This window comes from Grampus griseus (genome assembly GCF_964374135.1).
Source record: "Grampus griseus genome assembly, chromosome: 4".
NCBI lineage: Eukaryota > Metazoa > Chordata > Mammalia > Artiodactyla > Delphinidae > Grampus > Grampus griseus.
Window position 1 is genome coordinate 106,556,749 of NC_138997.1, and position 17,457 is coordinate 106,574,205.

At 41.5% G+C, this 17,457-nt stretch overlaps 1 protein-coding gene across 1 annotated transcript in view; it reads left to right on the forward strand.

The window, feature by feature from the left end:
• The window catches only part of SLC2A9 (solute carrier family 2 member 9), a 182,794-nt gene that overhangs the window by 36,506 nt on the left and 128,831 nt on the right, over window positions 1-17,457 (forward strand). The window contains 1 exon segment of the mRNA XM_082652658.1: window positions 2,080-2,204. Within this exon segment, the coding sequence (XP_082508784.1) occupies window positions 2,080-2,204 (125 nt within the window).

The window sequence follows — 17,457 nt, forward strand, 5'->3', positions numbered from 1 at the left end:
CATCCTGCTTTGAGCTTTCACCAATAACAGAAATTAGTGCCTTCAGACTTATCTTTATTGAATCCTGAGGCTGTGACCTTCGGCATCAGAATAAGGGAGGTTACTCTAGATTGGAATTTTTGTTTTAAGTCTCTGCTAAATCACATTTTTTCACCATGATAAGGTCCAGTTAAATTAATCTTTTGAAAGACTAATTTGAAATCATATTTATTTTTTAATAATTAATACATTCATGTGACTTAACTTTCAAAAGGACCAATTAAAGTCAAAAGTTTCGTTTTTGTTTCTGTCTTCTGTCTCCTCCTTGGAGACAATCAGTGTTACCAGCTTTTTGTGTATCTTTTCCAAGATTTGTGCCTATCTCTACACACACACACAAACACACATTTTATCACATAAGTTGTTGCATAGTCTACATAAAGTTCTGTATCTTATTCTTTGCACTTAACAATACATCTTTGAGATTTTTCCATATCAAAATATAGAATGCTACCTCTATTTTAATGTCTGCATAATATGCCACATTATATATGTATCATAATTTATTTAAATAGCCCCTTATTAATGGACATTTGGGTTGTTTCAATCATTTGCTGTTATAGAAGATGTTGCAATGAGCAGGCTTTATACCATCTGAATTGAGCTGCAAAATTCACTAAGTTTGGGGTTCTCCAAGAAGTTGTAGGAAAGGGAAAAAAATTTAATGAACAGCTTGAGATAAATCAAAAATAGTAGAAAGAACTTTGGCCCGGAAGTTAAGAGAGCTAACTCCTACAAGTAATAACGAAGTTCCCTTTCAAGCCCTAGCTTCTTACAATTTCTAAAACAGTTTAATACTGTTAAATCATTGAGTCTTTAGGGAAAAAGTATCCTGTGAGAGGCTGTTTCCCCAGCTACTTGATTCATTAGTTGTATGACCTAAAACAAGTGACTAATTTATGTGTCCTAGTTAACTTATCTATAGAGCAGAGATAAGAATAGTACCTACTTCATAGGGTCCTTTTGAGCAGTAAATGAGCTACTCATGTAAAATGCTTAGAATGGGGTCTGTCATATAGCAAAAGTTCAATCAGTGTGAGCTATTAAGATCATTTTGCAGATGAGGCAAGGAAACCACAGAGCAATGAAGTACGAAGTCCCCTAGGTCATAAAAGAGACAGCTGGTGCAGGAACCCAGGTCCCCAGGCCTCCAAATAAGTTATGCTTCTCAACTGTGAGGTCTTAGGAATATGTTATATATTCATATAAAACAGTGGTAGTGGTCCTAACAAGGAGCAATGAATAGTAAGACTTGCCAAAGGAATTTGGCTGACCTCGTTTGAGGGGATTAGCTCAGCCTCATGCTTCATGCTATAGTTCATCAAATTGCAGGTGCCATTAGGTATAAGAAGCATTGTTACATGAACTGCAGAGAGAGAGAGAGAGAGAAAGAAAGAAAGAAAGAGAAAAAGAGAGAGAGGAAGAGAGGGAGGGAGGGAAGGAAGGAAGGAAGGAAGAAGGGAGGGAGGGAGGGAGAAAAACTATGCCAGCTGAAGTCATAGGATGCTGTAGGTGTGCTAATTAACAAGCTATTGCTCCCAGCTCCCAAAGTACCCTTCTGTGCTCTGCTCTGTGATGCAGGGGCTGAGACCTGCAAGCCTCACCTGCCCTTTGCCACAGGGGCACTAGAAGAGGGGGGACTTGCTCCCTTTAGTTTGCCTGAATTTCCTGCCAGCCCCAGCAGTGACCTTAACCAGTTCCCTGTGTTAATTCTCTCTGTGAAACTAACTAGAGTAGTTTTCATTTCCCTGCCTGACATCTGACTCATGGATTGTAAGACGCATTTTGACTTTGTAGTGTTAAATGAAGGTCTTAGAACCAATGAGATAAAATATTGCAACAGAGAGACTCATAGAATATCAGGGCTCTCAGTGCCTTCGGAGGTGACCTAATCAACCGTGGTAATGAACCCAGAGGAAGGAAGTTCCTTGCTCAGGGTCATATGGCCAAAGGTGGCAATGGGGGTGGGGGGGGTCTGGATCCTGTTCTGGGGATACACAGGCCAGTGGCAGCCTCATCAAACCCCTCCTTTTCTTCCAGGAAATTCACTTTGCTGGTCAACAATGGGTTTGCAATTTCCGCCCTGTTGCTGATGGCTTGTTCTCTCCAAGCAGGAGCCTTTGAAATGCTCATCCTGGGACGCTTCATCATGGGCGTGGATGGAGGTGAGCCTTCACCGTGGCAGGAGAGGGGGCAGTAACACATTCCTGGGGCGTGTTTCAAAATGTGAGGGGTACTTGTGGCTGTCACATGCATCCCTACTGATATTGAATTGGCAGAGACCAAGAACACAAGAACCCTGCATAAAGTGGGGCAGTCCCATGGGATGGACCACCCACCCACGACGCTCCTCTAATGGAGAAGCACTGACTGGGACGGACCCAAACCAGCTCCAAAGACCTGCATGGTCTTCGGCACATCACGCATTCTATTTATCATCTTCACCATAAAATTCATATTCCAAGTTGTCTGTGGTTTCCAGGGAGTTTTTATGAGGATTATGTTTCCTGTCTGGGCCTCTGACTCATTCATTCTTTTTTTTTTTTTAACGATGTTTTTTGATTTGTACCATTTTTAAAGTCTTTATTGAATTTGTTACAATATTGCTTCTGTTTTATGGTTTGGTTTTTCGGCCTTGAGGCATGTGGGATTTTAGCTCCCCTACCAGGGATCGAACCCACACCCCTGCATTGAAAGATGCAGTCTTAACCACTGGACCGCCAAGGAAGTCCCTCATTCATTCTTTCATTTATTCACCAAGCAGCATTTACGGAGTACATGCTGTGCCTTGTGGTCTACACTGGGGACACAGTGGTGAACAGGACCCCCCAGTCCCTACACCTGGAGCTTACGTTCTAGTGGGTGGACAGATATGTAATTAGATATATGAGGTAGATAATGGTAAGCCCTAGGAGGAAAAGAAGCAGCACAGGAAGATAGCAAGGGCTATTTTAAATAGGACTCAGGGAAGGCTGCTCGGAGGAGGAAACAAAGGAGCAGAGACGGGAATGAACCAAGGGCAAGAAACAAATGAATATTGTGGGAATTGTGTACCTGGCGGAGAGAAGAGGACAGTGTCCCTGAAGTGGAAGCATGCTTGGCAAGTTCAAAGAAGAGTCAGGAGGCCAGTGTGGTGGAGCCTGGTGAGCCAGGGGGGGAGTGGATGCAGATGAGTTGAAGAGGGGCCAGTCAGATCCCACAGGACCTTGTAGGTCACAGTGAGGACTGCGGATTTGTGCTGAGTGTGATGGGGAGCCGGGGTAGGGTTGAGAGAAATGTGACAAGAGTTGGTTTATGATTCAATAAGATTCCTCCCACTTCTGTGTAGAGAGAAGGTAGGGGGAGGGCAGGAGTGGGGTGGGAAGGCCATCCGCCCCGGGGATGATAGCTATGAGTAGGACAGGATGGCGGTGGTGGAAGGGGTGAGACATGGCCTGATTCTGGCCATGGCCTGTGAGAGTAGGAGACTCAAAATACATTGTCAAAACCAACAAGCCAACCCTGCTTTCTTTCTAAATACACAAATCCGTAGAATGTTACTTTCAGCCCTTTGTGGAAAGATCACAAGCTTTAGGATTAGAAACCCCTGGGACTGGATCCCACCTCTGCTATTTGCCAATTACTGACTTTTGATAAGTTACTGAATGGTTCTGAGCCTCAGTTTCCTCATCTGTAAAATAGAGATAACAATAGCTACCTTGGAGGGCTGTTAAAAGGCTGACATGAAGACGTGTGTGTGTGTGTGTGTGTGTACATACACTGCCTAATGCTGCTGGAACCCTGTATGAAGTTGTTAAGGGCTAGTTCCCTTCCTTCTCCATCTTTTATAAGCTGAGGGCACCAGGCGTTGTGAGTGACGGGAATGACAAGGGAGAGCATGAGAGTAAGAGGCCGTATAGGAGGTCAGGGAGGAAGAGACTTCATTTATTTTCATTGCTTTGCTGGCAGGAAATAATTCAGGATTTTGTAATACCTCAAACTCTCACTATTCAAGTAGAAGGGAGAAGCCTGTAGAAAGAACATTAACTGGAGAGAATACTGGCTGGTGTTCATGTAGAATTTTCTAATTGACCAATCATGTTCATGAACTTCATCACCTTTGATCTCCCACTAACGCTGAAAGGCTGCTATATATATTTTTTTCAACGGCCATGGTTTATTCACCACGATGGACCAAAAGCTGGGCATAGAACAAGCCTCGATAAGTTTGAAAAGATTGAAATCTTTTATTGAAATCATATAAATATATTCTCTGACCACAGTGTAATTGAATTAGAAATCACGAACAATATCTACGAACCCCCCCTAAATTTGGAAAATAATAAAAACACACCTCTAAGTATTACATGAGTCAAAGAGGAAGTTACAAGGGAAATTACAAATATTTTATGCTCTAGAGCCCGGGAGCCACAGCTACTGAGCCCGCGTGCTGCAACTATTGAAGCCCGAGCACCTAGAGCCCATGCTGTGCAACAAGAGAGGCCACCGCAGTGAGAAGCCCGTGCGCCGCAACGGGGAGTGGCCCCCGCTCGCCCCAGCTAGAGAGAGCCCGCGTGTAGCGGCGAGGACCCAACGCAGCCAAAAATAAAAATAAATTAAAAATTAAAAAATATATTTTAACGGAACGATAATGAAAATACAGCATATCAAAATTTGTTGGATGCAGTTAGAGGAAAAGCTATGAATTTTCATGCTTATATTAGAAAAGAACAGGATTTGGTAAACTACGTCCCTTGGGACAAATTTGGCCTGTAAACAGTTTTTTTATGGCCTGTGAGCCAGAGGGTTGCATGCTAAGTGAATTAAGTCAGACAGAGAAAGACAAATACTGTATTTTTTCACTTATACATGGAATCTAGCAAAAAACAAGCAAATGAACAAACATAGCAAAACAGAAATAGACTCATAGATATAGAGAAAAATGGGTGGCTGTCAAAGGGGAAGGGGGTGGGGCATTGGGCAAAATAGATGACAGAGATTAAGAGGTACAAACTTCCAGTTATAAAATAAATAAATCATGGGATGGAATGTAAAGCATAGAGGGTATAGTCAGTGCTATTGCAATAACTTCGTATAACGACAGATCATAAATAGACTTAGTGGTGATCATTTTGTAATGTATAAAAATACTGAATCACTACATTGTACACCTGAAGCTAATATAATATTATAAGCCACCTGTACTTCAGTGAAACGCTGTTTTGTTGTCATTTTACATATGAGGGCCCTGAGGCTCAGAAACACGAGACAGTAAAGTGGTTAAGGGTGAGGGCTATGGATCAAGCCGGCCTGGGTTCTGACACTTACCAAGGTTAACTTCATCAGTTAGGTTTTGCTGCATTAAAAAACAAAACAAAAACATAATGGCTTAAGGCAATAATCCTTTTGCTGAGCTTACAGTTCTGAGGGTTGGTGGGGCAGTTCTAACCAGGGCCAGCCCTGCTGGGCTCTGCTGGGCTCTCTCTCCCGTGGCTGAGGTTGGCTGCGGGCCAGTCAGCGGCTGAATGACCTTGGATGTTCTCAGGCTCATGTTTGGTTGCCAGCAGGTGAGCTGGTCTTGGGATCCCGAGGGCTGGCTCATCTCTGTTCCACGTGGTCTCTCACCCCCAGATGGGGTGACCCAGCTTCTTCCATGGGGTTTTCAGGGTTCCAATGAGCAGCAAGAGGAACAAGTCCCAGTGTGCAAGCGCTTATCAAGTCTGCTTGGACACATCTGCCAGAGTCCCACTGGCCAAGGTGAGTCCCATGACCGGATGCAGAGTCAGGGTCAGAGGCATCTAACCACCCAAAGATGTGGACTCAGGGAGCATGGACAAAGTGGAGACCACACAGCAGCAGTCTGCCTCCCTGTCTCAGCCCCTTTCTCTCATCTGGGGAAGGGGAATACTCCTAAGCTTCCCTTGTTAGGGAATGTAAAACTTAATGGTATGCTGTGTGTGCAAAACAAGTACATTCCAGCCCCCATTACCTTCCCCCAACACCAATAATGGTATCGTTGCCATTATTGTTGTTGTTATCAATTTATTCTTAGTTAATACGATGCAGATCCAGGATTTGGACCGATGGTCGGGTTTCAAAGACCCTGCCTGCTCAGGAGAAAGGGTGGCGAGATGGGAGCATCTAAAAGTCCTTTTCTAATGGAGGCCACTGAAGTCTGTCTTTCTGGCAGCTTTGTATTTTACCCATTTAGCCTCTTTCCTGCTGCTTTGCTTGTCTAGCTATTCTGGGGGAGGTGACACTTACTAGTTACACATAACTGGTTGCTCTCTGAATTTCCTTAATTAAAAATAAGCTGAGTATCTTTTCCAACCACAATGCTATGAGACTAGATATCAGTTACAGGAAAAAAACTGTAAAAAATACAAACACATGGAGGCTAAACAATATGCTACTAAATAACCAAGAGATCACTGCAGAAATCAAAGAGGAAATCAAAATATACCTAGAAACAAATGACAATGAAAACACCATGGCCCAAAACCTATGGGATGCAGCAAAAGCAGTTCCAAGAGGGAGGTTTACAGCAACACAATCCTACCTCAAGAAACAAGAAAAATCTCAGATGAACAACCTAACCTTACACCTAAAGCAATTAGAGAAAGAAGAACAAAAAAACCCCAAAGTTAGCAGAAGGAAAGAAATCATAAAGATCAGATCAGAAATAAATGAAAAAGAAATGAAGGAAATGATAGCAAAGATCAGTAAAACTAAAAGCTAGTTCTTTGAGAAGATAAACAAAATTGATAAACCATTAGCCAGACTCATCAAGAAAAAAAGGAAGAAGACTCAAATCAACAGAATTAGAAATGAAAAAGGAGAAGTAACAACTAACAATGCAGAAATACAAAGGATCATGGGAGATTACTACAAGCAACTATATGCCAATAAAATAGAAAACCTTGAAGAAATGGACAAATTCTGAGAAAAGCAAAACGTTCTGAGACTGAACCAGGAAAAAATAGAAAATATAAACAGACGAATCACAAGCACTGAAACTGAAACTGTGACTAAAAATCTTCCAACAAACAAAAACGCAGGAGCAGATGGCTTCACAGGTGAATTCTATCAAACATTTAGAGAATAGCTAAAACCCATCCTTCTCAAACTCTTCCAAAATATAGCAGAGGGAGGAACACTCCCAAACTCATTCTATGAGGCCACCATCACCTTGATACCAAAACCAGAAAAAGATGTCAAAAAAAAGAAAATTACAGGCCAATATCACTGATGAACATAGATGTAAAAATCCTCAACAAAATACTAGCAAACAGAGGCCAGCAGCACATTAAAAGGGTCATACACCATGATCAAGTGGGGTTTATCCCAGGAATGCAAGGATTCTTTAAAATATGCAAATCAGTCAAGATGATACACCATATTAACAAATTGAAGGAGAAAAACCATATGATCATTTCCATAGACGCAGACAAAACTTTCTACAAGATTCAACACCGATTTATTATAAAAACTCTCCAGAAAGAAGGCATAGAGGGAACTTACCTCAACATAATAAAGGCCATATATGACAATCCCAGAGCCAACATCATTCTCAATGGTGAAAAACCGAAACCATTTCCTCTAAGATCAGGGACAAGACAAGGTTACCTACTCTCACCAGTATTATTTAACATAGTTTTGGAAGTTTTAGCCACAGCAATCAAAGAAGAAAAAGAAATAAAAGGAATCCAAATTGGAAAAGAAGAAATAAAACTGTCACTGTTTTCAGATGACATGATACTATACATAGAGAATCCTAAAGATGCTACCAGAAAACTACTAGAGCTAATCAATGAATTTGGTAAAGTAGCAGGATACAAAATTAATGCACAGAAATCTCTTGCATTCCTATACATTAACGACAAAAAATCTGAAAGAGAAATTAAAGAAACACTCCCATTTACCATTGCAATGAAAAGAATAAAATACCTAGGAGTAAACCTACCTAAGGAGACAAAAGACGTGTATGCAGAAAACTATAAACCACTGATGAAAGCAATTAAACATGATACGAACAGATGGAGAAATATACCATGTTCTTGGATTGGAAGAATCAACACTGTGAAAATGACTATCCTACCCAAAGCAATCTACAGATTCAGTGCAATCCCTGTCAAACTACCAATGGTATTTATCACAGAACTAGAACAAAAAATTTCACAATTTGTATGGAAACACAAAAGACCCTGAGTAGCCAAAATGATCTTGAGAAAGAAAAACGGAGCTGGAGGAATCAGGCTCCCTGAATTCAGACCATACTACAGACCTACAGTAATCAAGACAGTATGGTACTGGCACAAAAACAGAAATATAGATCAATGGAACAGGACAGAAAGCCCAGAGATAAATCCATGCACATATGGTCATCTAATTTATGACAAAGGAGGCAAGAATATACAGTGGAGAAAAGACAGCATCTTCAAAAAGTGGTGCTGGGAAAACTGGACAGCTACATGTAAAAGAGTGAAATTAGAACAATCCCTAACACCATACACAAAAATAAACTCATAATGGATTAAAGACCTAAACGTAAGGCCAGAAACTATAAAACTCTTAGAGGAAATCATAGGCAGAACACTCTATGACATAAATCACAGCAAGATCCTTTTTGACCCACTTCCTAGAGAAATGGAAATAAAAAATAAACAAATGGGACCTAATGAAACTTAAAAGCTTTTGCACAGTAAAAGAAACCATAAACAAGACAAAAAGACAACCCTCAGAATGGGAGAAAATATTTGCAAAGGAAGCAACTGACAAAGGATTTATCTCCAAAATTTACAAGCAGCTCATGCAGCTCAATATCAAAAAAAAAACAAACAACCCAATCCAAAAATGGGCAGAAGACCTAAACAGACATTTCTCCAAAGAAGATACACAGATTGCCAGCAAACACATGAAAGGATGCTCAACATCACTAATCATTAGAGAAATGCAAATCAAAACTACAATGAGGTGTCACCTCACACCAGTCAGAATGGCCATAATCAAAAAATCTACAAAGAATAAATGCTGGAGAGGGTGTGGAGAAAAGGGAACCTCTTGCACTGTTGGTGGGAATGTGAATTGGTACAGCCACTATGGAGAACAGTATGTAGGTTCCTCCAAAAACTAAAAATAGAACTACCATATGACCCAGCAATCCCACTACTGGGCATACACCCTGAGAAAACCATAATTCAAAAAGAGTCATGTACCACAATGCTCATTGTAGCACTGTTTACAATAGCCAGGACATGGAAGCAACCTAAGTGTCCATTGACAGATGAATGGATAAAGAAGATGTGGCACATATATACAATGGAATATTACTCAGCCATAAAAAGAAACAATTGAGTTATTTGTAGTGAGGTGGATGGACCTAGAGACGGTCATACAGAGTGAAGTAAGTTGGAAAGAGAAAAACAAATACCGTATGCTAACACATATATATGGAATCTAAAAAAAAGAGTTCTGAAGAACCTAGGGGTAGGACAGGAATAAAGACGCAGACATAGAGAATGGACTTGAGGACACGGGGATGGCGAAGGGTAGGCTGAGACGAAGTGAGAGAGGGGCATTGACATATATACACTACCAAATGTAAAATAGATAGTGGGAAGCCGCCGCATAGCACAGGGAGATCAGCTCGGAGCTTTGTGACCACGTAGAGGGGTGGGATAAGGAGGGTGGGAGGGAGACGCAAGAGGGAGGGGATATGGGGATATATGTATATGTATAGCTGATTCACTTTGTCATACAGCAGCAACTAACACAACAATGTATAGCAATTATACCTCAATAAAGATGTCAAAAAAAATAAGCTGATTCAAAGAGAGATGCCATTTTTACAAAACCGCATATTCAAGACAAACGTCTTTTAGACCATTTGTCCTATGAGCTTTTCAAAAAGAAACAAAAAAAAAGTAAAATCAAAAAAAAAAAAAAGTAAAATCAACAGGTGGGGATAAAATGCACTCCTGATTTCTGGAATGTGGCCTCTTGGAGTTGAGCCAAGATGTGGAAGCTTTGTGTCATCTATTCTCACCAAACCCTCTCAAAGCAGAGAGACAGATGTGAGGGCATTTAAGGTGAGGCAACTGGTCAGAAAGAAAGAAAATTGCTGGTTATGAGGTGAATTGCTGCCCTTCTTGAAATAAATAATTTAAAACCAAATGAGAAGCCTGGAGGATTTTCAGGTGGTTGTGCTGCTCAAACCAGGTTCTTGGGGGGAATACTTGGAACCATTGCAGAAAACATCGGACTGAAGTGTCCTATTTCCAAAAGGCTTGGAGCAAAAATAAACACACTATTTTTACATTGAAACAAACATGATGAAGCATGGCGTTGGAGGGCAAATCCTTGCTGATTGTAAAGTCAAGGTAAAAGAGTGCAGAGGTGTTTTGTGTTTGTGGATGATTGTGTTGGACAGGCTCCTGCCACAGCGTTCCCAGAGCTGTCCACACTCCCAGGGGTGCAAGCCCACATCTCCTGCATTAGCACCTCTGCAGTGGACAAGCCCAAGTCTGCTGCATTAAGAACTCTCCAGTGACAAGTTCATATCTGCTGCATTAAGTGCTCTCTAGTGGACAAGTTCAAGCAGCAGCGTTTAGAGAATCATATGGCATGGACATGAAATCAGGGTCAAGGACTTGACTTCAAGTTCTGGCTCTACCACTGACTTGCCAGGTGACCTTGGGGCCATCAGTTCCCCTCTCTGGGCCTCAGTGATGTAATCTAGAAAATAGGGAGAATGAACTCTGGTAGCTGAGGTTTCCACCAGCTCTAAAAATCTGCTCTGGCTCCTTTTTGTTCTCCCCTTAGAGCTACTACCATGAATGTCCTCTTTAGGCTTCCAGACCTCACATGCCACATGTAGCTCTATCGTCTACTAATTAAACAACACCACAGTATAGGAGACTGAGAAATAAAGGCATAGGGCAGAAACACTGGCCCTCCTGGCTGGTGGGGTCAGCCCATGTATATCATGTGTGGACTTACCCAGCTACCTCTGCCGCAAGCTCCCAGCAATGGTGTGCACCACTCTGACAAGCAAATGATTTATTATTTATCATTATTCTGCCTACTGCTCCCAAAGGTGTTCACATCTTATTCCCTGGAACCCATGAATATGTTAGCTTACATGGCAAAAGGGACTTTGCAGATGTGATTAAATTCAGGACCTTGAGATGAATAGGTTATCCTGGATTCTCCAGGCAGGTCCAGTGTAATCACAGGAGTCCTTGTAAGTGAAAGACGGAGGAGGGGAGCCAGAGTCAGGGAAGGAGGCGAGATGATGAAAGCAGAGACTGGAGTGATGCAGTTGCTGGCACTGAGGATGGAAGGGGCCATGAGCCAAGGAGTGTAGGTGTCACTAGAAGGTGGAAAAGGCAAGAAAATGGACTATTCCCTAGAGCCTCCAGAAAGACCACAGCCCTGCCAACATGTTGATTTTAGCCCATGTTGGACCCATGAGTCCCATTTTGGACTCATGCCCTGCAGAACTGTCTGAAAATAAATGTAAGTCACTAAGTTCATGGCAATTTGCTATGGCAGCAATAGGAAACCAACAAAAACACTAATAATATTATTAATTTATTATTATGACTTGAGTCAGATTTTAACATGACAAAGAGAGGGTAAGGTGCTCAGAAGAAATGGATTCTAGTCCTAGCCTTTCTACTGACTAGCCCGGTGGCCTGAGAAAAGCCTCTTTTGCACATAAAGTAGAGATAATGACATCTACCTAACAATATCCAGGTACTAAACAGGTGTGTGTGTCTGTGTCTGTGTGTGTGTCTGTGTTTGTGTCTGTGTGTTTGTGTGTCTGTGTGTCTCTATGTATGACTGTCTCTGTGTGTCTCTGTGTCCGTGTGTGTGTGTTTCCCTTCAAAAGCACAACTCTCTTGGACTCAGAGCTCTACCTGCATTTGCATGTGAGGAGATGGAGCCTCAGGGGGTACCTTGCCAAGGTCTCACAGTTCAGATGTGTCTGGGCCAAGATGGGAGCCAGGTGTGCCTGACTCCACACTTTTCCTAAATTGCTCGACTTAGAGGAACCGGAGGGATAATGTGGGTCAGGACTTTTCTCTTTCTGTTTTTCCTGTGCAATGATTACATTATTTATATTTAAATGGACTCATTTTTTTTAAGTTAAATAAATAGATTTGAGAAGGAAATAAAACACATCCTGGCCTGTAAGCCAGGCCCTAAATGGTCTCCCCCCCCCCCCCCCCCGCTGCCCCATTCCCTCTCTGAACCACCACCATGTGGCCTCAGGGACCACCCTATGTGAAACTGCAACTCTCCCCACCCCGGGCATCCCTGTCCTCCCTCCCCGCTTGATGTTTCCCTAGAGCTCTTATCACCATCTAGCAGGCAGCACACTCTTCATGCTTATGCTCAGCCTCCCTCCAGTACCTCCCTCCCCAAGATGCAACTACACGACAGCAAGGCTTTTCTACCTGTTTCATTCATTGCCATTGCCTTGGCTTCTAACAATGACGACCTCTCAGTATACACTCACTCAGTAAATATTTGTTGAATGGAGAACAAACCATTTCTTTGCCATATATATATATATTTTATATATATATATATATATATATATATATAGAGAGAGAGAGAGAGAGAGAGAGAGAGAAGGAGGGAGGGAGGGAGGGAGGGAGGGAGGAAGAGAGAGTTCTGCTTTTAGAATAAAATGGTTAGAAAAAGCATCTGTTTAAAGGTATCAGACAGCTACCGAGGCATGGGGGGACTTATAGGACCACAATCTGGGAAAGGAGTGAAACCCAGAGAGGTAAGCCCTGCATTTGGGACAACTTTTCCTCTAGAGGTATCTCCCAATTCCAGAATGATGGCTGAGAATCTGAGATGCTTAGTAGACCTTTCAACAGATTCATGGGGCGGAGGAGGAGGAATTGGAGTTGAACTCCTGACAGGTAGGAAGGTCGCTAGTCACCACAGAGCTACACCATAGGAGCAAGAGTGAATCATAAATAGACCAGATCTTCAAATCACTTCAGTCACCAACAGATTTGTGGTAAGCTGGGATTGCTCATGCCTCTAGCCTCTCACCCTGCCAGATGCATACATCCAGAACCTCAAATTATTTTTGCAGTTTTCATATACACTCTGATATTCAATCCAAAGTAGCCAGACATACAAGGAGAAAACCAAGAGAAATAACATCAAAAATAAACTGATAGTGATTCTGAAAATAGCAGTATTAGACACAGCCATTAAAATAATTATGCTTAATATGTTCAGATAATCAAGAGATAACGTCAAGAATTTTGGCATAGAAATGGTAGCTATGTTTTGACTTACCAAATCGAAATTCTGGGACTAAAAAATACAAAAACTGAAAAATGCAAAAAATGCAAGAACTTAATGAATGCTTTTACCAGCAGATAGCATGCACCCAAAGCAAGAATCAGGGAACTAAAGCATCAAAGATCAGAAGAAAGCATCCAGGTTGAAGCATGAAAACACAGAAAAGAGGGTAAGAAATGTCTGGGAAATTGTAAAGATGTCTAACATACATTAATTGGAAAATCAGAAAGAGAGTAGACAGAGGATGGAGAAAAAACAATTTTTTGAAGATAATGGCCAACTTTTTTTCTTTTTCCTGATGAAAAGCCACAAGTCCAAGAAACACTATGGATCCCTAGTAGGATAAAAACAAAGAAAACCACAACTTTGCACAGCTTAGTAAAACTTCTGACAACCAAGGGCAAACAGAAAGTTATTCTGAAAAACAATCAGGATAAAAAGATATGTTACCTTCAAATAAATAAGAATAAAATGGAAAGCTGGCTTTTCAACAAAAACAATGGAAGACAAAAAAACAGCAAAATGATATTTTCAAAGAGCCGAAAGAAAATAACTGCCAACCTAGAATTCTCCAACCAGTGAAAATATCTTTCAAAAATAAAGGTGAAATGAAAACACCTTTTCAGTCAAACAAAAGCTAATAAAATTTATCCCTAGCACACTTGCACGAAAGAAACTAATTACGGAAATATAAGTAGAAAATCCTCATATGTTTGGAAATTAAGATGTAAGTGAGGTGTATTTCTCAGTAACCAGGGGACAAAAAAGAAATCACAATGGAAATTTTAAAGTAGTTTGAATTAAATGATTATGAAAATACCACATAAGGCATATCAAATTTTGTCAGATACAGCTAAAGCCGTGTTTAGAGTAAAATTTATAACCTCAAATGCATATAGTCTAAAACATGAAAGGCTGAAAATCAATGATCTAATATTCCATCTCAAAGAAGTTAGAAAAAGAATTTTCATTAGAGAACATCAGCAAAGACAAGTGAGTTCTAGAAAAGATTAATAAAATTGATAAACCCCTTGCAAGACTGTTTATAAAAAGAGAGAAAAGGAATTGATAACTAATGCTATTGGGTTGGCCAAAAAGTTCGTTTGTGTTTTTCCGTAAGATCAGAATGGATAGATCCTGAAGCATTAAAAACATAAGAATATATCATGAACATGTTTATAAAATATATTTGAAAACTTTAGATAAATGTACAAATGCCAAGAAAGAAAAAACTTACCAATACTGACTTAAGAAAAAATAGAATTTCTGTATAGTCCTATTCTATTAAATAAGTTGAACATGTAATTTAAAACCTTTTAACAAAGGAAATGCAAGGCCCATATGGCTTCTTTAAGAAAGAATAACACTAACACCATACAATCATTTCCAGAGGGGACACTCCCCAACTCATTTTATAAAATGAATGTATCCTTGATTGTATATCCTAGTAGGAGCTTTACAAGAAAGGAAAATTACAGGCCAATATCATTACAAAACAATGATTTTTGCAGTCATATATGTATACATTTTCGGTTATCCATACATGTGCACCAAAAGACTTGTACAAGAATATTTATGGGGCACTATTAGTATTTTTAAACTTTATTTTATTGAAGCGTAGTTGATTTCCAGTGTTATATTAGTTTCCAGTGTACAGCAAAGCAACTCAGTTATGCATATATCTAATAGTTTGTATCTGCTAATCCCAAACTAACAATCCATCCCTCCCCAACCCTGCTTTGGCAACCACAAGTTTGTTCTAAAGAGATTGTCTATGAGTCAATTTCTGTTTGATAAACAAGTTCATTTGTGTCATATCTTAGATTCCATAAGTAAGTGATATCATTTGGTATTTGTCTTTCTCTTTCTGACTTCACTTAGTATGATAATCTCTAGTTGCATCCATGTTGCTGCAAATGGCATTATTTTGTTCTTTTTTATGGCTGAGTAATATTCCACTGTATATATGTACCACATCTTCTTTATCCATTCATCTGTCGATGGACATTTAGGTTGCTTCCATGTCTTGGCTGTTGTAAATAGGGTCACTATTAGTGTTAACCCCAAACTGTCCATCAATAGTAGGGTGGATAAATTGTGGAATACTTACACGTTGGAATACTACACAGCAATGAAAACAGACAGATTAGAGCTACATGCTACAACACTGATGCATTTCACAAACATAATATCAGCAAAAGAGGCAAGAAATAAAAGAAGTACATATTCTCTGATTCCATATGCTAATCTTTGGTGATTGCAGTTAGGCTGGTGGTGATCTTTGGGAAGGAGGGGAAGGATAGTGATTCTGAGGGAGCACGGCATGGGGGCTTTCTGGGGTGTTGGTCTTGTAAGTTGATTCTTTTTTTTTTTTTTTGCGGTACGCGGGCCTCTCACTGTTGTGGCCTCTCCCGTTGCGGAGCACAGCCTCCGGACGTGCAGGCTCAGCGGCCATGGCTCATGGGCCCAGCCGCTCTGCAGCATGTGGAATCTTCCTGGACCGGGGCACGAACCCGTGTCCCCTGCATCAGCAGGAGGACTCTCAACCACTGGGCTACCAGGGAAGCCCGTAAGTTGATTCTTGACCCGGGTGGAGGTTACACAGGTGTATACATTTTGTGATGATTCATCAAACTGCACACATATTATTTGTGCAATTTAAAAATGTGTGTCATACTTTAATCTTCAAATTTAAGTTTATATTCAGTGAAACGCTTAGTTTTGGACTGGACTCAAATTTTTCTGCAACCCCATAGAAAAATGCAATTATCCAGTTGTCCCTAGAGTATTTCCTGCAACATCTTTGAGTGCCCTTAGACAATATTTTCCCTCAATCCCTTCTGCTTTGTATGGGCTAAAATGCTACTTCTGGAACTGGACTCTAGGAGGAATCTGGAAGTTAGGCTAGCTCTGTGTGAGGGAGCCTATCCCCAGTTGCTCCTTTCATTGCATCAGGCCACGTACCCTGAGGAAGCGGAAGACTGTAAAGTGGTTCTGGAAGTTGTGAACTGCTCGGTAGATTGGAACTGTTGTTGATGTTTTAGATGAGAGGCACTCTGCCCTCTGTGCACTTGGAGTCTGCAGCCCCTGTAGGACTGGCCTTTGAGGCCTGTTCCCATAGACCACAATTATAACCGCACCAGCCTGCCGGTCTGCAACTCCCAACCACTGGCGACCCCAGCAACCTCACCTTTACCGCAGCCTTGGTTAAATAAAAAACGGTAGAGTGAAAGTGCCTTGGGGACCCAATAGACTTTGATCAAGCACGTGTGCACGGTCTGGTGCTGTTCTCCGAAGGAAATTTTCTGTGGCTGGAAGTGGGGAAACAGACAATATACAAGTACAGGTGACCCTTGAACAACGCGGTGGTTAGTGGTGCCGACCCTCAGTGCAGTCGAAAATTCACGCGCAACTTTACAGTCGACCCTCCATACATGTGGTTCTGCATCTGCGAATTCAACATCGGATTGTGTGGCACTGTCGTACGTATTTAGTGAAAAAAAATGTGAGTATAAGTGGACCTGCATGGTTCAAAGCCATGCTGTTCAAGGGTCCCCTGTAAATACCGAACGAGATACTTTCAAAAAGCACTGAGTGCCATGAGGAACGTAAGACAGGATGGAGAGATAAGGAGTGACAGGGAGGGATTGATTTCGACGGGTGAAGGCCTCCATGAGGAGGTAGGGCAGTTTCCTATGGCTGCTGTCACCAAAAACCACAACTGGGGGGGCTGAAAACAACAGAAATTATGCTCTCAGGGTTCTGGAGGCCAGAAGTCCCAAATCAAGGTATCTGCAGGGTTGGTCCCTTCTGGAGGCTCTGAAGGAGAATCTGTTTCATGCCTCTCCTGGCTTCTGGTGCTGCCGGGAAGCCTTGGCATTCCCTGGCTTGTGGCAGCATCACTCCAATTTCTGTCTCCATCTTCACGCGCCCCTCTTCCCTCTGTGTCTCCCTGTGTCTTATCATCTTATAAGGACACCAGTCATTGGGTTTAGGGCCCACTCTAATCCAGTGTGACCTCACCTTAACCTGATTCCATCTGCAAAGGACCCGTTGGGTCACATTCGTTCCCGTTAGCGGGAGGTAGTGAGGCTGAGCTGAGACGGG